Source organism: Pempheris klunzingeri, chromosome 2, assembly GCF_042242105.1.
Source record: "Pempheris klunzingeri isolate RE-2024b chromosome 2, fPemKlu1.hap1, whole genome shotgun sequence".
NCBI lineage: Eukaryota > Metazoa > Chordata > Actinopteri > Acropomatiformes > Pempheridae > Pempheris > Pempheris klunzingeri.
This window is the reverse complement of record NC_092013.1, coordinates 29,826,789-29,848,306: the sequence shown is the minus strand read 5'-3', so window position 1 is coordinate 29,848,306 and position 21,518 is coordinate 29,826,789. Positions and strand designations below refer to the sequence as shown.

At 47.9% G+C, this 21,518-nt stretch overlaps 3 protein-coding genes across 6 annotated transcripts; all 3 read right to left on the bottom strand.

Annotated features, from left to right (window-relative positions):
* Positions 1-153: 153 nt before the first annotated feature.
* On the bottom strand, positions 154-4,459 carry ift52 (intraflagellar transport 52 homolog (Chlamydomonas)). 3 transcript variants are annotated; one of them, XM_070843850.1, is made up of 14 exons: positions 4,334-4,459; positions 3,902-4,063; positions 3,680-3,767; positions 3,428-3,557; positions 3,246-3,321; positions 3,041-3,112; positions 2,821-2,947; positions 2,641-2,724; positions 2,466-2,534; positions 2,221-2,375; positions 2,051-2,138; positions 1,825-1,933; positions 1,603-1,748; positions 154-1,522 (listed from the first exon to the last, which is right to left on the bottom strand). In XM_070843850.1, exons 2-14 carry the CDS (start codon positions 4,018-4,020, stop codon positions 1,481-1,483), a joined length of 1,305 nt encoding a protein of 434 aa, XP_070699951.1. In that variant the 5' UTR covers positions 4,021-4,063; positions 4,334-4,459; the 3' UTR covers positions 154-1,480. The 3 variants fall into 3 exon arrangements, with proteins under 3 accessions (XP_070699951.1, XP_070699959.1, XP_070699967.1); XM_070843858.1 differs by having other exon boundaries at positions 4,339-4,459; XM_070843866.1 differs by having other exon boundaries at positions 4,417-4,446.
* A 998-nt stretch (positions 4,460-5,457) lies between these two features.
* On the bottom strand, positions 5,458-10,971 carry LOC139208471 (serine/arginine-rich splicing factor 6-like). 2 transcript variants are annotated; one of them, XM_070838166.1, is made up of 6 exons: positions 10,814-10,971; positions 9,834-9,976; positions 7,731-7,849; positions 7,150-7,352; positions 6,967-7,044; positions 5,458-6,318 (listed from the first exon to the last, which is right to left on the bottom strand). In XM_070838166.1, the coding sequence occupies exons 1-6, from the start codon at positions 10,918-10,920 to the stop codon at positions 5,913-5,915; spliced, it is 1,056 nt and encodes a 351-aa protein (XP_070694267.1). In that variant the 5' UTR covers positions 10,921-10,971; the 3' UTR covers positions 5,458-5,912. The 2 variants fall into 2 exon arrangements, with proteins under 2 accessions (XP_070694267.1, XP_070694275.1); XM_070838174.1 differs by lacking the exons at positions 9,834-9,976; positions 10,814-10,971 and adding an exon at positions 9,116-9,525.
* A 732-nt stretch (positions 10,972-11,703) lies between these two features.
* On the bottom strand, positions 11,704-21,045 carry acot8 (acyl-CoA thioesterase 8). The gene is made up of 6 exons (XM_070839435.1): positions 20,858-21,045; positions 14,598-14,734; positions 14,157-14,382; positions 13,374-13,531; positions 12,826-13,017; positions 11,704-11,968 (listed from the first exon to the last, which is right to left on the bottom strand). Exons 1-6 carry the CDS (start codon positions 21,043-21,045, stop codon positions 11,850-11,852), a joined length of 1,020 nt encoding a protein of 339 aa, XP_070695536.1. The 3' UTR covers positions 11,704-11,849.
* Between the last annotated feature and the right edge of the window lie 473 nt (positions 21,046-21,518).

Sequence of the window (21,518 nt, the reverse complement as noted above, 5' to 3'; positions counted from 1 at the left end):
GTCGTTCAAAAAAAGCAACTCTAAAAATGTCATCTTGGCCACTGGAAAACTGTGATGGACATTTTGGCTAATCTGTTGCATTTACAGACAAATTAACAATTAATAAAATAAAACAAAATAAATTGCTCTATAACATAAAATATTGCAGCTGGAGCCTTGGTTTATTTGCTTGTCAACAAGGAAGTGTGATCAGTTTGGTAATGTACATAACAAAATCATTTTATTGACATTTTTAATAGAAAACCCCTCTACTGGGCTGCGTGCTGCCCCACCTCCTCTCCTCTGATGACCTGCTCAGCCTTCAGCTGGGCCAATTAACCAGCAGCCTCAGCAATTTAAAACCCACCTGGAGCTCAACTGCTGTTCACTGGCCCAAGGACACAATGGAGAGAGCTTTTGTCATTACAGGTAAGAAAACTGGTTTTATTCTCAAGATATGTCTGGTCAGATAATGTGATTCCCAGTGGTATCTAACATCTTCCCTCCTAGATATGAAAAGCTTTGAGTGCTCGTCTCCAGCAGAGCTTGACAGGAAGTTTTTTGGGGAGCAGAGTTTGCTCTCTGCTTTGTCACTGGAACAACTGTCGACATCCAGAGCGTCAAATGACACGGTGGCTGATGTCTCTGACCCCAGGCTGTCTGTCCTGGCTTCGTTTTGCCTGTCGTCGGACTCCATCTCTCCCTCTCAAAGCTTCTCAATGAATGGCTTGAACGCTCAGGACACTGATAATTGCCACCTGGCTGTGCCTTTACAGGGAAAGTCGTCCACTCCCCACATGCTCCTCCAAAAGCAAAAAAAGGCTGCTTGTTTAGACCAGTCGCACAGCACTCTCACTGCCCCACAAATGTCATGGGATGTGTCTTTGATTAAACCAGAGAGCAATAGCCCCAAACCCTACATGGAGTCCAGTGCTCTGGAGCAAACGTGGAGTCCCAGAACCCAGTCGGCGCAGCACTCACTGGCTGAGCTCTCCCCCTGATGTGGCCAAGACTGTCTCTCTACGGGCACACTAACGTGGAGAACAATCAGGTCTGGCAGGAAGACGTTGGCGGTTCAGCCATACATGATGATGTGCTCCTCTGCACCCACCATGCATCAAGGATCAAAGTGAACTTAAAGACTAAATGTACATGTGAAGGTAAGGTGTTTAGTTTGGTAAGCTATTAATTTTCTTTGTATGTTCTAGAAAAATCTACAAATTCATGCTCCAGCTCTTCGTTTTGTTTTCCAGGATCCATGTGAGGACTCAGAGGGCTCTGTATGCCTTAACACGGTTTTTAAAGCTCTGAATGTATAATAAAAGTATCACTGGCTTTATTTGCTTAGGTTTTGTAATTCTTTTCCAAAGTAGAAAAATGCTAAACACCACAGTACATTGATGCTGCATAGTCCATAACTACTGTAACACTCAAGGATTCAAGCTGTGTGGTCAGGGTACATATAATGGAGGCAGAGTTGAAAATCTTGTGATCAATCCAGTCACAATGGAGTAAATTGGGCCTCGGGGTCCATATCGTGCTCCTGCAGGGGGGGAAAGACTGTTTTAGAGGAGTCCTTCAATGTATAATAAACCTGTTGTAGGAGTTTTAAAGGTTTCTCACCTGATTAAGTTTCTTGAACTCGACAACCTGGAAGAAAACGTGTTCCAAGATGTGCTTGGCATCCCTCTGATCCTTATCCAATTTTGGTGTCACCCCCAGGATTTCACCACACTTGCGTACGTAGAATTCAAGATCATCGTCTGTGCCTGTGAACAGGACCGGTTTTAATAAATTACAGCTGTAGCATGTTGTTGGCAATTTTTGTCAAAGTGCTGAACTTACATTTGTTGGTGAGCTGTGCTAGGCGCACCTTCTCCGATGAGAAGGTTTCATCCAGATCAAACAGGTCCAGCATGGGTGGAGGCAAATCACTTAAGGCAGGTGGGAAGACCTAAAAGATGACCACCAAATCTGGGTTTACACTTACTTCATGTGTTCCTCTAACACTTCAGTTGCAAATTAATTTTATGGAAACGTGGCTGAAACAGGAGCGCAGGACTGAACTTACAGCAGGTTGAAGCTGAGGCAGAGGGGTCTCGAACTGTGGTGTGATCAGCTGGAGTGGCTCATCTTTGACGTTAAGCTGCTTGTAAGCACTGCACGAGAAATTTTATTCTAGCAAAGAAGAAATGCAGTGTGGGGGGGGGGGGTAATCTCGGATGTATTTTGCATTCTCACCTGATGACTTGAGGTAAAGTGTCTGTTGACAAATTGGACAGAGCCATATCGAAGAGTGAGGTGAAGTCCCGGGGGTTTTCATCACCCTCTTGTAAGCACACTCTGAGCTGTTCTGACAAGCACCCTGTGTCTGGCAACATGGTGTAATCTGTGATCTAGGTGACAGTAGGACAAGGTGGACATCAGCTAACTTCACAGCACTGTAATACGAGTGGTGCCGTTCTCTTATATGTATACTTCCTCACCTCTGGGTCTTCTGCATCAATCTGATTCAGCTGAATGTTATCAGTCATGAGCCACTGGAGCACAACATCCTGGAATGAAAAAGCAGAGCAGGCTGTCGATCTTAAACTTCCACGGGAGGGCAGAATACTATCTTTCCCATGTGAATTTTATTTGGAACACTTCAGCTGGACTCACCATGATTTTGCTGTTCTCCTCCTTGTCTATGTACTGGTCACTAAACATGTGACAGGAACCCAGAACTGCTAGTTTGCCAGCCTCCTTCATGAGACAGAAGACATCCTTTAAGATCACAAGTAAGCATTCACAAATGCTATATGCTTTGGGAATAAGTAAGAAAACAATCGTCCTTCTGACCTTTCCTTGGTGGAAGGCCAGGACGGGCCTGTTGAGGGGGAAGCAGACGGAACCAGTGGACAGAACGGCCACAGCAGGCTTCATCACACTCAGCGTGGCACCATACGGGTACACGAATGTGAGAGCCCTACACAAAGACGGACAGAGAAACTTGCATTTAAGACCCTCAATAACACTAAATGCATTGCAGAACATAGGGACATAAAAGTGAATCACTTACTGTGCATCGTTTCCAACATTTTCATCCTCGATGATTCCTGTGACCACTTTGCCAGCCGCTCGACTGATCTCTCTGAGAAAGAAAACAGTGACTTTGGTGAGCATCAACGTACTAAAAAATACTTTATGAACAGTCATGTATATGCATATACTGCTGTACTTGGAATATAGTATAAAATGGGTGCGTTTAGTGTAGGAAAAACAACCTGTTCAGTACACCATTGGACACAAGCGCCTCCTTAGGATGGAAGTATTTGTAATAGACATTCCTCACAACAGCGTCTGCAGCAGAAATGGAAGAACTGCCAAATTCACTACAGGTGTAACAAAAATACCTAGAACTTCACAGATGATGCCAGCTGTCATGTCTACGAATGTTAATATTCACCATTGTTGACCATTACGCCAAACTCCTCCAGGAGAAAGTTGATATTGGTGTCGTATTTCATTTCCCCTCCCTCACCGAGCATGACCAGGACATTTCCTCCTCCATCCAGGAACTGCTTCAGCACCTCCAGCTGAAACAAACAATGCGATGACCTGAGTGCAGGGTTTAAAAGCAGCGAATTATATGGAAATTATGTTTTGGGTGTCATTCTTTACTTGGAAAAAATGTTGTTTCCGTTTTTTGATACATCACCTCTGATGCCGTGAACTTCTCCCTCGGGCCTGCAGTTATCCACAACTTGACGCCCTTCAGCTTCTCCATAGACAGCTCCTCCTTCATGCTAGGGGAGACAGCATTTGTTCTGTAACTGTTTTCTCAAAATCACTGCAGACCTATGGGGAATGTAGCAGGTGGAGAGAGAAACAAGAAGCCTGACAGCAGAGATGGGCTGGTGATGCACCTCAAACGCCTCACCTTTGGATTTTCCATTGAGCTCTTAGTCTCTTCTGCATGGATTTGTATCCATTGCTCGTTGTGAACAGCTCTCTTTTTGAAAAATTGAACACGACCGTGTTGTGCTGCTCCCTCTCCATTCTTTAGTCTCACCAGAGGTGACTTTTCTTTACATCCGCACACCTAGAAACAGGTTATAACTGCAGGTTAGACCCCACTTCGTTAGCACCGAGCTGTCCTCAATACATTATAAATATCTTAGTTAGCACAGTTATTCACTGGCTAAACTTGACATTTCCGTGAATAGTTGGCTGATAATCATTTGCAACCTATGCAACAGTAACAGTAGCTGTAGTTGATCACTGGAGCGTCTGATGCTGTATGCTAACGTTAGCCATGTAACTACTACTACTGCTAATAGCTACTAGCTAGCTACTAGCTAGTCGTCGTTACCTTACGTTAGCGCTGTTGACTCGCCGTCAGTGTTTCTCCTTTCTCCTCATTTGTTTACAGAGAGGCTTCAGGTAACTCTTCACCTGTAACGCTGACTCCCACCTGTGGCGCCCTGCTATCCGACATGAACAGCTTGGCGTTTCCTAGTGACCGCAGAAGCAGTGATGCATGATGGGAGGAAAGTGGTAACCAGGGGCGCTGGCCCATAACAACCAGCAGAGGGGGGGGCAAATAGATGGCTGGAGCTGGCGTGGGGCAATAAAACTATGGTATTAAGAGTCACGATTCTCCTCTTCTACTTGTCTGAATCAATTCACAAAAGCGATTATTGATCAAAATAGACATTTATTAGTAATGTAAGATAACAAGAACGAAAAGGGCGGAACTAACCACAGGAGCACAGTGCAGCACCCGGACGGTTTACAGCGCGCACTTAGTAGAGTAGTTCTGATTTACACATATTTATTGACACATCATAGGTATATAACCGAGCCTGAACAAAAAATGTCGCTTAAAAACGAACAACAAAGAACCAAATTGAAATTGAACACAGAGGAGCACCTATTCCTCACAATAAATTATTTGTCACCATAACGTCACACTTCCAGTCTCTCTTCAATGTCAAGATTATTAACAAGTTCAAAAGACATCCCCCAGATGTTGGAAAAGTCAGAAACTTTTTCTCTGTGAACCAGTCAAACTTGATGTTGAGGTTTTCAGCCAGACATTAACGTCCCTCCAGCTGAGGACAGTGGAGGCCACAGGTTAGACACAGTTAGGTAGAGAGCTATCATCTGAATAAATGCTGAATACACAGTTAAAAGTAATGGAGGTCATTGGAGAGACAAATGTTGTTGGTAAATCAAACTCCACAACATTTGACATCTCTTCACATTCCTACAAGCAGTGGTCTAAAGTACCTTGATGAATAGAGCAATTGCAACGTTGGTCATGAACATGAGGGCACGGTGTTGGATGATGTCCCTGTCCAGTTAGACCGTGTTGGAACACATTGCAGCCTGATCATCACCAAGATGTCCTCCTGTGTCCACTCCTGTCTCTCACTGGTCTTTTTCACTCTTTTGCACATAATGCTCAAATGTATGACAAAAGAGGAGACGAGCTTAAAACGTGTGTTACTTTATTCCAATAGGACATTACAAATAAATGCTGCAGATTGCTTCAAAACGTCATTCCCTCTGGAGGAAGATGAGGGACTTTAAAGGCCAGCAGGTAAAAACAGCACATGCTAATTGTGAATATGCATTTTTTTTTTCCACTTTGACATCCTGACTACACATAAAATCAATAACAAAAGAAGTAACAACCTGCCCCTGCTGTCAGCTGCTGGGCTGACGTGACTTGATGAAAACCAACGAGAGATATATTGATACCCAAACAGTTACGACAGCTTCGGTTACCAAGAAAATATAGATTTCAGGACCTCCCAATCAGTTCCAAAAGCTAAAAATCCTTTTTGATCTGTAAACATCTCAACCACATCAAACACAGGCCTGGGATGTTCCCCATCCTCAGGAAATGTCTCCGTTTCTGCTCAGTAACGTAGTTACAGACAAGGTCAATCTTGGGAGGCTGATCTGGATCGAGAGCGAGACCTGGAGCGGGAGGCGGAGCGCTTGGCGGGGGACTTGGAGAGCTGGTGCTCCTTGTTGGGAGGAGACTTTGAGGGATGTTTGTCGTTTCTACTTTGTGAAGGGGACCGCGAGCGGCTTCGAGACTTCTTACTGGAAGACTTTTCCTTGGAACGACTTCGGGACTCGCGCTCCGTTTTGACCTTGGATCTACTCTTGGAGCGGGACTTGCGAGTGTCTGAGCGAGACTTTTTGCTCCTGGAGGGACTGTGTGATTTGCGAGCATGTGAGCGAGACTTCTCGGGGGATTTAGAGTGAGATCTCCTCTTTGATCTGGAGCGTGACTTCCGCCTCGACCTGGAGTGAGACCGGCGCTTGCTGCGAGACACAGATCTGCAAAAGAGACAAAATATGTCAACCAATTAGGTCATGTGACTTTGGGTTCAGTGTGATTCACCCTCAGGGCAGCTGGGTATTTTGGCTTTAAACTACCATGTTCTGGCTGACGGCTAGTTCCTTAAAACCACAAAGAAAACACCACGTATAAGACGACACTTGGCTGATTGTGACTAGACTGATCTAGACTAGAAAAGGCTACATTCGCCGAAGGGAAAAACAAAAATACAAATTTGCAAAGAGGTCCAGTACAAAGTGACAGAGGATGAAGTGGAATGAGTGGAAATTGTGGAGGCTTCAGTTATTTTTGTGGCCGGTTGCGGTCACCAGGAGACAAAGTTTGTGAGCAACACTAACAGCAAAAACAGAGACTGTAAAGGACGACAGAGTTCAAGTCATCGATTTTGGCATTTTGTGCTTGGATTGAATTTTAGGCTGGTTTACAGCATTCAGTAAATAAATATTCAAAGACCTTCCCAAACAGAAATAAGACTATCTATTACTGTTTAAGGCCTTTCAGTAGTAAATGCGGATTTAAGACATTTTAAGGCTACTTGAGGACCTGCGGCCACTCTGTATTTAAGCGGTGGGAAATGAAAGCAGTTAAAAAGTCAGCTGATGTGTAGGAGATGAGTATCCTCTCACCGTGAGCGAGACCTGGAGCGACTGTGAGAAGTCCTACTTCTTCGGCTGCGGCTGTGAGAGCGTCGCCTGCTGCGAGACCTGCGGGTTCGACACAACGGCCTTAAGCAAGGGAGAAAACCAAGGAAGCAAACATGCACAGAAAAACATCGCTGGGGAGCAAGTCTGTATTTAAGCCTCGTTCACCTGGATCTGCTGCCGGAATAAGAGCGCCGGCGCCGAGATTTGTCTTCCACCAGACGAATCTTCCTGCCGTTGATATCGGTGCCATCTAGTTTTTCCAAGGCTCGTTTCATGTCCGAACGGGACCGAAACTCAATGACGCCCTCGTTGGCCCGGCCTTTGTGAGCGTCGGCATAGGTTACTTCACCCGCTTGCCGCATTAAATCCTATGAAGGACCAAACAAAATGGAGTGAATGTGCTGCACCTCCCTGAAGCCACCTCTCTCCGGATTCTGTTAGACCACACAACATGTGCAACACGTCCTGCTTATGTTCTACACGGTTTGTCTACTCGCCAATTCACAAGTCTCTATCAAACTGCCAGACGTAGACAGTGCAGTCCGAGGACTGGATTTGAAACAGCGCTGACTTTCAGTCACCTTCAGTTTCATTTTAAATGTGGCTCACAGACCCTAAACTGAGAGTCATCAGTGGCCAGGCTTATAATCCATCAGTACTATTTGTTTCACAACTAATCAATTAGACATTTATTCCCATTTCATATCACAGCAACCTGTTAGTTTGGAGTTTGTGCGATGACTGACCTTGAGGTCTTGCCAGCTGCACCTGCTGGACAAGTTCTCCACGATGAGGCGGTGTTCAGTGCGTACTGGCGGCCCGTACTTGTCCCTGCCGGAGCGATTCCTGCTGCTGTAGCCGCTACCTTCACAGAAGACAGGGACATCTGAATTTTATCTGAAGCCAAAGAATTTCATAAAGGTCAGACAGACTGGACATCTTTAGGGGGGGTTTGTGCCTTGCCTAACAGCTGCCAAGTTCTGACAAGTTTCAGAGGCGATTCAGTGGCATTCAGTCTGTGATTAAAGGATAACTTCGGTATTTTTAAACATGGGCCCTATTTGTACATGTTTTGGGTTCAAAGTTTCTAGTAGGTACAAAAGGTTTTGGAACTGGTATGATACAAACAAACTAACCGACTGATGCAGCAGTAGATCACCTGTCCTGTGCTCTGTGAGGTAAAATGACTCTGCAGAGAGCGATATGACGGCTGTTTGTGGTTAAACCAGAAGGATCTTCCAGGTCTCTCTCTGTAGGGATCCTTTCCATGATGCTGTCACACACTTAGAATAACACCCTGAGCCTGTCAGTGGATCAAACAAGCTCTTTTAGTGGACCTACTGTGATCAGGTGCAGTTGTCCCAAAGGATCACGTTGCAGCCATTGCAGCCCGTTTGGTGGCTGCTGGCTGAGGTGATCTACTGGACCAGTTCCAACACTTTTAGCACCTACCAGTCATTCAGACACCAGGACGTGGACAGAGAGGACCCAGGGTTAGAAACACCAGTTATCCTTAAAAAGGTGGCAATAGTTTGTATTGTATGGTCTGTATCCTCTGGACCCAGAGCCCTGTTGATTTTCAGTGAAGCTATGCAGACAGGATCATCTAAATTGGGCATGTAAGGCAAATATGCTTTTCAACAACTAGAAAATCTGCAGCACTCTGTGCCCCGTGGACCAGTTTTAGAAAACACTTCACTCCTACTTAATGCACGTGACCATAGCTTTAAAAAGGAACTGAGAAGGTTTTAACTTTACTGAATGTAGGAGCCAGAAAACCAAGACGTTGTGTTGCTATGATACGAACCACTTCTCAGTATGTTTGCTGTACAGAATTGGACTTTCTTTAGATGAAATTGTCTTATCTTTGTGTTAGTGCCAGCAGCATGAAAAGAACTCGCCACTGATGCTCTGTTTGTATGGAAATGATCTTTTCTGTTTCTGTTTTTTTTTTTTAAAACACCCCCCGAGAAAAAGTGCTCAGCTTTGGTTTAAAAACTTAGACATGTTAACTAATCTATTCCAAGTTGTTGAAAAGCCCAGAGACATCTCCAGTCTTAGAGAACACTACAACAATCCTTGGTTTGCGCCCTGTCCATTTGTAACTTATAAGGATGAAAATGACACCTACCAAATACTCTATGTTTTACTACAGAGTACAAGGAGCCAAAGCAGTGGCTGAAACATGTGTAGTCTTGGTCCTCTGCAACATGTCTTGCAACAGTAAAACCATCAGGATTCCTCACCATCACCCTGGTCTATTGGAAAAGGATGCTGTCATCATGGCTTCCGGTTATGTCAACCAAGGGTCAAAGGGCAAAGGTCACACACACATTGTAAGGGGAAAGCCCAGGCCAAACGGGTCAGGCAGTCATCTTTACCCTCATTGGACTCGGACTCAGCCCGCAGTGGACTCTTTCAAATTGAAACATCAAGCACTTTGTTAATGTTGACTTCAAATCGAATACATTGTAGCTTCACAAGTCTTACCTTCTCTTTAAATCACTGTTATTCACACATCTCTTTCACTGTACAAAAGCTTTGTCTCTACCTGCCCTCGGGCAGACTTGAATGTCAGATACAGCAGATGGCTGTAGACTTCATCCTTTCGTACAATAATGACTGACTACCACAAGGTGAACAGTGGATACACATGTCTAACAACTACAGTGTGAGGTAAGACATGTCACATGGGTACTGACAGCTTCATTCAAACGTGGTTTATGGCTGAATCAAGAGTCACTGAAAGTGAATATCATCATATTTCATTCTGGTTAACAGAGACGCTGATGAGATTCCCCACATACACAGGAGAACGACGTTTTTCTACTTGGATCTACTGAACTTACTGCGTCCCCCGAAGCCGTATCCATCTCTCCTCGGCCCACGGGCGTGCTCGATGATGACCCGCTCCCCACACAGCTCCTTTCCGTTCAGTTCATACACGGCATCGTCAGCATCTCGCATGTCCTCAAACTCTACAAAGCCGTACCTGCACAGGGACAGTCAGAGCCGGAGTCAGAGCAGGAGCTGGTCCTCACTCTCACGATCAATACATCTATTGGCTTTGTAAGTCGATTCATAATCAGCCAAAAATCTGAAATGACATACAACCAAACTGTGTCTTTACTATTTAAACCACGCTGGTGAGCATGACCCTCTCCCCCGCTGTGAAGCCACACCAAGCAAAGGATTGTTGTTACCACAAATATTCATTTACACATTATTATTTTCATTATTGATTCATCTGTTGGCTGTTTGTCATACAACATGTCTGAAAGTGAAGAACAGTCTGTCTCAGTTTCCCAGAGGTTATGGTTACAGCTTCGGTGGCCCAAAACCCCAAACCACTCAGGCTCAGTGACATAAAGCAGAATAAAGCAGTAAAACCTCATTGTGGATATTTTACCCACATGTGACACAGGTTGTTGTTTGGTCAGTCAGCTAACTGATGGATCATTGGTCCTGATGAGGGCAGATCAGTGATCTTAGTTTGGACTCTTGCAGCTCTCTCAGCTCGTGTTCACCCACGTGTGGTCACTGTGTATTTACACTCTCCTGTTAGAGAGCCTGACATTAGTCCTCCAGGGTGGTAAACAGCACACTGCTACATGCTAGCAAAGCACAGCTCAAGGCTAGCATTAGCCATAGCTAGTCTGGTTAACGGTGGCAAAGATTAATGGTTTGAGACTCCAAGAGGGCATTCATCTCTCAGTTTTGCGACGTTCAGTGACATTTGTTCGGTAAACTCTGCTCCCTTTGACGTGGTCTCAGGACCAAGACAACATTAGCTGTTAGCTTAGCGGAGGGATGGATGAGGTGAGCTTACCCATTTTTCAGGTCGATCTCTAGTAATTTACCGTAACCGCTGAAGAACCTCTGGATGTCTTTCTCTCGGACATGGTAGCTAAGCTTGCCCACATACACCCGCGGCATGTTAGGTGGTATTTAACGGGACTTCTCTACAAATTGATTGGAGCCACAGACAGACAGGGAGGCCTGGGAAGAACAGGAAGGCTCCCACTTCCGGGAAAATCCTTCAGAATAAAAGCGTCATGTCCACAGAGGTTTTCTCACAAACGTTGCCATGGAAACTGCATCCATTTCACCGCATGTCATCCTCACACTGGCATTTAACCTGGGACGGTCTAAGGAAAACCTGCAGGCCTCAGATTCACAGGGACATTCACAACTTTTTGTACACAGCCTTTAATGTGTGACGCACTTGGCTGCCACCTTGTTTGTGTGAATAGATTTTAAGGTGCTATTACAGGCTGTCCTGCTCTTCAGTGACTGAACTCATTTCATTTTCCATTGGTGGATCAGGTTGTACATTTCCTTGGCTGTTCTCATCCATAATAACGTCATGATCTTAATGTCCCATAAAGAAAACCCACAGCTGGTAGCTGCATGTGCCAGACAGACATACAAAAGTTATGCCAACAAAGTTTCTACTTTGTGGACATTTGAAATATTTGGACACCGTGTTTCACAGCTGAGCACGGCGACAGGCAGGTTTTCAGCTATTTGCCTACTAATAATGTCAGTGTTGACCCTGTATTTGTGTGGTGCCTTAGCTACAGCACAGTAAGACAAACTGCCCTGCTTTGTGTTTCTTACTTGGTCGTTATGTTAGGTGGCACTTCAAAATGTACACCCAAGCCCAAACATGTCTAATGTAACAGATGACAAGCGTTCATCAATTATAACATCTTCATTCTTTATTAACAAGAAATACAAATACATTTTTACAATAAAACAATCACAAAGTCATTAATATATTAAGAATTTTATGTCTAATAATAAAATAAAATTTAAATGATCTGAGTCACAAACAAAACCGAGGAAAAATCATGGGAATGTGCTTATAGTTTGCTGGGCTCTGTGACTGGCTTAACCCTCAGGACGCCCTCCTGGGAGCAGGAGGCAGCCAGCACCCCGTCTCTTCTCCACAGTCGGCCTTGAACCAGACCCCTGCTGCCCCCTGTGAGACACCACACAAAACACACGTCATTTGTGTCCAAGCTTCGGTCGCAAGATCAGTCATTGTTCGGCAAATACAGGCACAAAAATATGCTTGAACATTAGACTAATTGTATAAATACAGTCCCAAAGTGCAACCCAATTTGTAGACGGGTAGAAATATCTAAAATGAAAGTGCTTTCTAATTATCAATAATAATTCATGATTAGTGCTTCCATGCTAACAAATGTTTATTTTGAACAACTATTTGCATAGTAAATATGACACACGACACTTTTGGTTTTTGGTACGTAGCATTGTTGATGTTATTAGTATTATGCAAAGGATCAAACTATGTGTGACCTCCACTACTTGTAGGCCTTTTCCACTCCAGGAACTGACCAAACATTCACTGAGGGTGTGGCCATCGTCCCAGGCTCTGCTTTTGTCTCCACTGTACTAGCTCAAATTGGTTTTTCTCACCCCAGTTTCTTCACCACCACTTCCCCATCTTCTAATTCAGGAGAAAAACCAGGCAGCAGGATGTTTTTCTGAATGTTATGGAGCAGAGAGAGCAGTGGGTGGAGTTCCTCTGATCATTTACTGGTACTGGACAACGATACTGGCATTTAAAAGTCACCCCATTGAAATGTAAAAGAAAATCCATAGAAGTATTCTTTCTCCATTGTTGTCCCACAACTAAACTGCACTGGACACTCCCGTAGCAAGCAGTAAATAAAAGTAACAGAACCCAGAACCTGCACTTCACAGGTTCAGGTTGTGGACCTTTAAGCTCCTGAAGTGGCAAAGGCCTATTTGTGGTGCAGTGGCAGACAGAACAAATGAAGCACAGCAGATGGAGGTGAACAACATCCTGACCTGCCCAAGGGCTCTCACACTCATACAGCATCCAGTCATCGCTGCGGAAGGTGCTGTGGAACCACATGGCGTGGTCCAGGGAGGCTGAGAACTTGGCCCTATAGTTGGGATACGGCAGCAGCGCTGTGCCCAGGAACGCATAGTCTGATACATAAGCAGCAACGCAGCAATGCAGCTTCATGTCACCTTCACCTACACAAACACACAAGGAAAACACAGAGACAAATCCTGCTCAGACTGTGTCATACATGTTGTGTTTAGTTTCTCTCTACAGTTTCGGTTATTATTAGCTTGTCGGGACATGATGCCATGTCACCGCAACTGCAGATGGAGAACAGGAAGTGATTTCCTATGTGATAATTAAAAGCACTGTCAAAGAGAGGAACCACAAAAACCTTTTATCAAGTACCAAAAGTTGTTGTTGATAGAAAAACTGTGTGAAAAATGGCCTGTGAATCCAATAAAGTTATTTGATTTCATTTGGTAGCATTAATGCTATTCAGCGTTTGTAATGCATGCTGTGCAAATGTGCGTGTAAAGCATTTTACCGATGAATCCTCGCGCTCGCACCCAGAAGAGCTTCTTGGGCTCAGCTGCAGTGAGCTTGTAAAAGTGTGGTGGGTTGACTGGCTTTATCTCAATGGGGACCTCATTGGCCAGCAGCTTGTTAAGGCCTTGTTTAGCATTCTCTGCTAGGTCTGGTTTACTGTGAAACAACAGGGGGAAATACAGATCATGACCAAGGACCCCCACCTACTTAACGTGCACACTGGCAAAGGGACAACATCTAAAGTTTATTTATTTATTTTTTTTTGCTGCTATCAAGTTTTTCAAATGGGATTTGCACTGCACCAGAAATGAGAATCTGTTCACCCCCATGTACAAGGGCGATGGTAGAAATCTAAGAGACTGATGTCAAATAGAACTAACTGCAGGTTTATGGACCTCAAATCGCTGCAGGTAAATGAGAAATCAGTGGAGGTGAACAGGAAAATCTGTTGTTTCCATTCAAGTGCTCAATGTTCATGTTGTTAAGCATTAATTAAATAAGTGGTTATTCTCCTCACATTAGGGCTGTCAATTATTTTCTCAAGTAATCATTTTGTCTGTAAAGTGTCAGAAAATATGAAAAGGCAGCCGTTGTCAAAGCCCAAGATGATGTATTCAAATAGTTTGTTTTATCTACTCAATCTTTACAATCAGATAAGACAAAGAAAAGCAGCCAGCCGTCACATCTGAAAAGCAGTTTGTTTGGATTTTCTGCTTGGAAAATTATCAAAACAATTCAGTAGTTAGTAAATGAATAAAGCGATGAGTGGTGGCAGCTTCACCTGAGGTAAAGATGAATGAGCTCCTCCACAGTGAGGAGGTCTTCAGGCTGAGGGACCGCCGGCATGGTGAACTGGTGCTGCAGGGGGCTCGGCTGCAGCATGTGGAAGGACGCCTGGCAGATGAGGATAGGCTGTCCGTGCTGGATGGCCTTCACAGAGCGGACCGTGAAACTGCGACCGTCTCTCGTGCGCTCCACCTGGTACAGCACTGGGACCTTAGGATCCCCTGAAAAAGACAGCAGTGGGGAGGCTGAGACTGTGGCACATCTACTGGATCACTGTGGTGATTATGATGATGGCAACAGATGATGGTTTATTCTTTTATACAGACATTTACTGTCTATTCGTAAACGCTGATAAAACTACAATTATAACTGAGCCGCCTTGTAACGTTCGGGCTGCACCGTCTCTGGCCAGCACCTTTAAAATGTCACATCTTACCTGCTCGCACAAAGTAGCAGTGCAGAGAGTGGGCATACAGATTATCGCTGACAGATTTGGCGGCAGCGACAAGGGCCTGACCAACAATTTGACCCCCAAACAAACGCTGACTGCGGGGCACCCAGTGGTGCGTCCCCCTGGGGAAACACAGAGAAACAACTGAAACACAGTCCAAGGCAGATTCACTGGATGGTGCTCATGTGTCTTCGACTGGTACGATCGCAAGACAGGTAACTAATCGGCAACTAACATGTGACTGTTCCAGGTTATTTATTGTATCTATGTCATCCTGTTTTATCTGCTGCTTTATAATATTGTAGCATCCCTGTTGTTGTTGTTGTGTTAAATGCTGTTTTGAAAAGTCCCACTGTTCCTGAAGGTGTTTTGCTTGGCATGTGAGTGGCTGAGAATAGGAGGAGGGCGGGGCGAGAGTGTGTGCTTGATTGTGGTGTGTGGCATGTCTCGTCCTCTGGTCGGCGCGCTTGGTGAGAGAGAGAGCTGCTCAATTGTTCCGGTATTGTTATGTTTATGTTGGCGTGGTTACGGCCGACAGTAACCGAAGATTAGTAATAAATTACATTACTAACAACTGGGCTCGTTATTCCACCATCCTGCTGAACGTTACATTGGTGTCAGAAGTGAAACACTGGACTTCTGATCTCGGCTAGCAGCGACCCGAACCAGCTAACTCTGCTCGACCTACGGTGGCGATGGCGGCGCAGCGGGAAATGACCGGTACTCGTCCTAAAGTCAAGGTTGAGGCGGTGGACAATGAGTACGATGTCACACCGGGACATGACAGTGGCTTGGACCGTGCTGCGGAGCATAGAGCCCGCCTCAGGCAGACGGCCAGGAGGCTAGCAGCTGACGCCGGCTTCAGCTCGCTGAGTGCGGAAAAACCCGCCAAAGACGCGGGGCCATGTCTGATTAAAGATGGCGGCGCCCAGAGTCACCAACTGTATGGGAAGACGCCGAAATACTCCGGTAAGGCGGACTGGGAGGCCTTCCATGCCCAATTTGAACTATTGGCAAGGGCCGCTGCCTGGTCGGAGGACACTAAAGCGCTCCAGTTGGCTCTGTGCCTTACGGAGGAGGCCTTGGCATGTTTGCTGCTGCTCAGCCCAGCCGATAGGGGGAACTACGGGGCTTTGGTTGGAGCCCTGCAGCGGCGGTTTGGACAGTGTAGCCAGCCCAGTGTCCTGCGAGCGGAGCTGTCCAACAGACAGAGAGGGCCTGGGGAGCCGCTCCGTGTGTTGGCTAATGACATTGAGACCCTGTCAAGGAGAGCATATGCCCACATGCCCATTGATGTGCAGAATGAGCTGGCCAGAGACCAGTTTGTGCGAGCCATCACCCCGAGAGAGCTGCGCATACAGACACAGCTCGCACACCCCCGCAGTCTGCAGGAAGCACTAGAGCTGGCTGTGGAGAGAGAGGCAGTAGGAGCTACTGCGGAGAATGACCACAGTGGGAGCAGGCCGGTTGGGAGGAGTGTGGAGCTGGTCGGCCTGGGCCAAGAGAAGCCGGCCTGGGCTGCTGAATTGACTGAACTGATTCGGGCTGTGTCACTACAATCGACACGCCGCAGCACCCGTCCTCGCCGAGACCCCCCTGTGTGCTGGACATGTGGCCAGCCTGGTCACATCAGCGTGCGGTGCCCAAAGCAGGCTGGTGTTCAGGGAAACGCCTCAGGGCCTGCGTAGATGGGATGACGCAGGCCCCCTCTCCTGTATCCCAGCCTGTCGTGTTTCCAGTGGACGGAGCCCGACTGAACAGCTGGGGGAAAAGAGCTCCACTTTCCCCAGAAGCTGATGACGGCATTGAGTCCACAAGGGTGGTGGGGTGGACCCATGCAGGAAGCTTTTGCCATGTCCCCATCACCCTGGCGGGGGCTTCATGCACAGCCCTTGTTGACACTGGCTCCACTGCAACACTGATGAGACCTGACGTGGTTCCAGCAGGGGCAAAGTTGGAACCTACTGTGGTCAAGCTGCGGACAGTGACTGGTCAGTTAGCCCCCATGCTCGGGAGAGGGGTAATAACCATCCAGCTGGGGGGACTGTCCGTGGACTTTAAGGTGTGGGTTGCAGCAGTGCAGGACCCCTGCATATTGGGTCTGGACTTCCTGCGTGCCACACAGTGTGTGTTAGACCTGGGGAAGAACACACTGGCCTTTCCTGGGGGCCCCACAGTTGAAATGGTGCACCCCGCACAGGCCTCAGGACCGCACCTGCCAACCATGAGAGCAACAGAGGAACATCATGGGTCACACCCCCCACCCCAAGCAGCCCCCCCTACACCCCAACCCCTCACCCCTCATTCTCCAGCCGTTGCGGGCCCTCCTGCCCTGGACCTGCAGTCCACGGTGGGAAACGTGGACAGGCTGACAGTGGTGAAGGAGGTATGGAAACGCAGCTGCCACAACTTGGACCCCGCACAGCAGGAGGAGCTGTGGCAGGTGTTATTGGAGTTTAAGAACATTTTTGCACTGACTGAGGAGGAAGTGGGCCTGACTCACCTGGTGCAGCATGACATAGACACTGGTGATGCACGGCCCATTAAGACACGTCCCCGCCGTCTTCCCTTAGCACATCAGGCTGCTGCTGACAGTGCAATAGATGAGATGCTGAAGGCTGGCATCATCGAACCCTCTGACAGCCCCTGGGCCTCGGGGGTTGTGATGGTAAACAAGAAGAGGAGCCCAAAAATGAGATTTTGTGTCGACTATAGACCACTGAACAGCGTGACCAAGAAAGACTCGTACCCGCTGCCCCGCATCGACGAGTCTCTGGACTTAGTTTCTGGCTCATCCTGGTTCTCCTCATTAGACCTGCGCAGCGGATACTGGCAGGTGCCCCTCTCCCCTGAAACTAGGCCAAAGACTGCTTTCTGCACTGGCAGGGGGTTGTGGCAATTTCGTGTCCTCTGCTTTGGCCTGTGCAACGCCCCGGCCACATTCGAACGGCTGATGGAGAAGGTGCTGGCTGACATTCCCCGACAGGAATGTCTAGTTTACCTGGATGACATCCTGGTCCATGGAAGCTCCTTCGAGGCAGCTTTGGCGTCCCTGCGGCGGACTCTGCAGAAGATAGCGGCGGCAGGTCTGAAGCTCCACCCAGACAAGTGCTGCTTCATGAGAAAGGAACTGGAATTCCTGGGGCATAAGGTTGGAGGTGAGGGTATCAGCACACTGGAAGAGAAAGTGCAGGCTGTGAAGGACTGGCCAACCCCCGCCAACGTGAGGGAGCTGAAGAGCTTTATTGGACTGGCATCCTACTACAGGCGGTTTGTGCGCGGCTTTTCTTGCATTGCTGCACCCCTGTTCCGCCTGCAGCAGAAAGACAGTGACTTTGCCTGGACCCCAGACTGTGAACAGGCTTTCAACCATCTGAAGAAAGCCCTGATGGAGTCTCCCATTCTCATCCCCCCGGACCCCCATCTGCTATTCACCCTGGACACAGACGCCAGTGACATTGGGATGGGAGCAGTGTTGAGCCAGGTGGGGCCAGAAGGGGAGAAAGTGGTGGCGTACTTCAGCAGAACCTTCAACAAAGCTGAACGTCGCTACTGTGTGACACGCAGAGAGCTCCTGGCCATTGTGAGAGCAATCGGCCATTTCCGATATTACCTGTGCGGCCTGCCCTTCACTGTCCGAACTGACCACGCAGCTCTCCAGTGGTTAATGTCCTTCAAGGAGCCGGAGGGGCAGATTGCACGCTGGCTGGAGGAACTAGCACCGTATTCCTTCACAGTGGAGTACAGGGCTGGAGCTCGCCACACCAACGCTGACGCCATGTCCCGGCGCCCCTGTGCCACTGACGGCTGTCGATACTGCGAGAGGAGGGAGGTCCGGGAGGAGGAGCTCCGCGCAGAGGAGGAGCGAGACACCAGGCACCTCAGAGACAGGCCAGCCTGCAGAGCAGCACAGGTTGTCGACCCGATAGAATGGAGAGCGCAACAGGAACAGGATGCTGACCTCCAACCAGTGCTACAGTGGGTGGAGTCTAGACAGAAGCCTCAGTGGGACGAGGTCGCTGGGTGCTCGCCTGCCACAAAGGGGCTGGTTGAAAAGTTTGGAGCTCTCCGAGTTAAGGATGGAGTGCTTCAGAGAGCCTGGAAAGAGCCAGCTACAGGAGAGGAGAGGTGGCAGGTGGTGGTCCCCAGGGCCCTAAGAGGGGCGGTTCTAAAGGCCTGTCACGGAACCACTGGGGCGGGACATTTTGGAGTTTCCAAAACCCTTCGTCGGCTCCGGCAGAGTTTTTACTGGGGCCAGCTCAGGAGGGATGTTGAGGACTTTTGCCGCCGCTGTGACCTCTGCACAGCGCACAAAGGTCCCCCAGACAGGTCCCGTGCCCAGCTCCAGCAGCTGGCGGTGGGGGCTCCAATGGAGAGAGTGGCAGTGGACATAATGGGTCCATTTCCCCGCACAGACAAGGGGAACCGTTATGTCCTGGTCGCCATGGATTATTTTACAAAATGGCCTGAGGCGTATGCCATACCAGACCAGGAGGCGGAGACTGTGGCTGACACGCTGGTTCAGGGAATGTTCGCCAGGTTTGGGGCAGCTGAGACGATCCACAGTGACCAGGGGAGGAACTTTGAATCTGCTGTGTTCTCTGCCATGTGTGCACGCCTGGGCATGCACAAGACCCGGACCACACCCCTACACCCGCAGAGTGACGGACTTGTTGAGCGGTTCAACAGAACCCTGGCACAACAACTTGCCATCCTCACTGCAGAACATCAGCGTGACTGGGATATGCACCTCCCCCTCGTCTTGCTAGCCTACAGGTCAGCTGTGCAGGATTCCACCGCATGCACACCTGCCCTTCTTATGTTGGGCCGAGAGCTGCGGACACCAGCAGAAATGGCGTTCGGGAACCCTCCAGACACACCAGCTGTTCCACCAGGACCAGAATATGCCAGGAGGCTCCAGGACAGGATGGAGTCTGCTCATGCTTTTGCCCGTGACCAGCTAGCAAAGGCTGGGATATGGCAGAAAAGGAACTATGACATGAGGGCAAAAGGGAGAGACTTCAGGACTGGGGACCTAGTGTGGGTGTATAGCCCCAGGAGAAAGAAGGGCCGGTGCCCTAAGTTAGATTGCCACTGGGTGGGGCCCTGTGAAGTGTTGGAGAAGCTGGGGGAGGTGGTTTACAGAGTCCAGTTGCCACCTAGGGGGAGACGGGTGGTTCTCCACAGGGACAGGTTGGCACCATACAGAGGCAACGCGTGCCCACTTCAGCCCCCAATCAACTCCCGGAGAAACAGAGCAGCCACACCCCCAGACTCACTGACTGTGTCCCCCTCCCACTCCCCACATTCTCCCCCACCCTTAAACGCACCCTGTGTGCAGCAGCGGGGCACTGCAGGACTGCAGACACAGCCTCTTGTGTCCGCTACGAGGAGGCCCCAGAGACAGACAAGACCCCCAGGTCACCTCAGGGACTTTTTATGTGATCTCTCGGGGCGAGAGAGTTAGTAAGAGGGGGGCAGTGTAGCATCCCTGTTGTTGTTGTTGTGTTAAATGCTGTTTTGAAAAGTCCCACTGTTCCTGAAGGTGTTTTGCTAGGCATGTGAGTGGCTGAGAATAGGAGGAGGGCGGGGCGAGAGTGTGTGCTTGATTGTGGTGTGTGGCATGTCTCGTCCTCTGGTCGGCGCGCTTGGTGAGAGAGAGAGCTGCTCAATTGTTCCGTTATTGTTATGTTTATGTTGGCGTGGTTACGGCCGACAGTAACCGAAGATTAGTAATAAATTACATTACTAACAACTGGGCTCGTTATTCCACCATCCTGCTGAACGTTACAATATTATTCAATATTTGTAATCCCTGTTATCAATATCTTTGTTTTGTCTTTTTAATCTATTCTATCTAGTCTAGCTTTTACTTAACTTCATATTTATTATCGCTGTTGCATTCAAATCTATTGTATTGTATTTCAGGCATTTTTATTTTTTCCTTTAAATCTATTTTACTTCTATTACTGTTATCATAGCTTTAAACACTTTTACTACATTTTCATCATTATCTATTTTATCCTCTCTTGCTTGCATTGCTCTCAGATTGTCTTCAACACAATGTGCCACTTGAACTCAGCTGAAAGTTTGTACATTTTGCCAACGCACCTACTTTGCAACGTGGGTGGAATAATTTTGACTGCAACTGTGCACACTTGCTCTGCCATATTGGTAATGGCCGTAATTACGACAGCTCCGACAGGACCTGAACGCAGCATGTGTCCCAGGCCTCGGGGAGCTACCTGTACAGGTCTACGTCGAGCCTTTCCAGGTTCAGCACGCTGGTGACCAGGACGCTCCTGAGGTCCTGGGCATACTGAGAGGCAGGACTGTCCGAGCCTCCGTCTGTCGGTGTCTCCGTGGCCCCTGGACCGTCACTGTCACCGGCCGCCCCGCCGCCTTGGCCAGTGTCCGCTTCTCTTTCCGCCATGTTTGTTTGGAAACTTCTTCTTCTTTGGTGTTGTTGAAAAGCGGCTACCAATCAGGCGTAAACACTCAATACCGCCACCTACTGTTGGGACACAACACCTTCAAAATAAAAGGGGCACCTTGTCTGTTTTAAGAATATAGTACATGTGTACTATTTATTCTACACCATAGCATTAATACATGTCCCAGGCTGTGCTATTAGTTTATTTTTGTACTTAATGTACTCACAAGGAAATGTGGTGGGGGGTGATTGGGAGGAGCGGCCTGCCTGATCTGAACCAGAGTGTTGTTATTGGACTTCTGTGCTAGCCGTGGATTGGCCATAACAAAAGGAGCAGGCTGAGATGGTTCAGGCATCTGGCCCTTTGGAGGTTTACCAGAACTCACGGGAGGGATTATATATCTCATCTGGGCTGGGAACACCTCAAGATCACCTAGGAGGAGCTGGAAAGCGACGTCTGGCGTGCCCTGCTT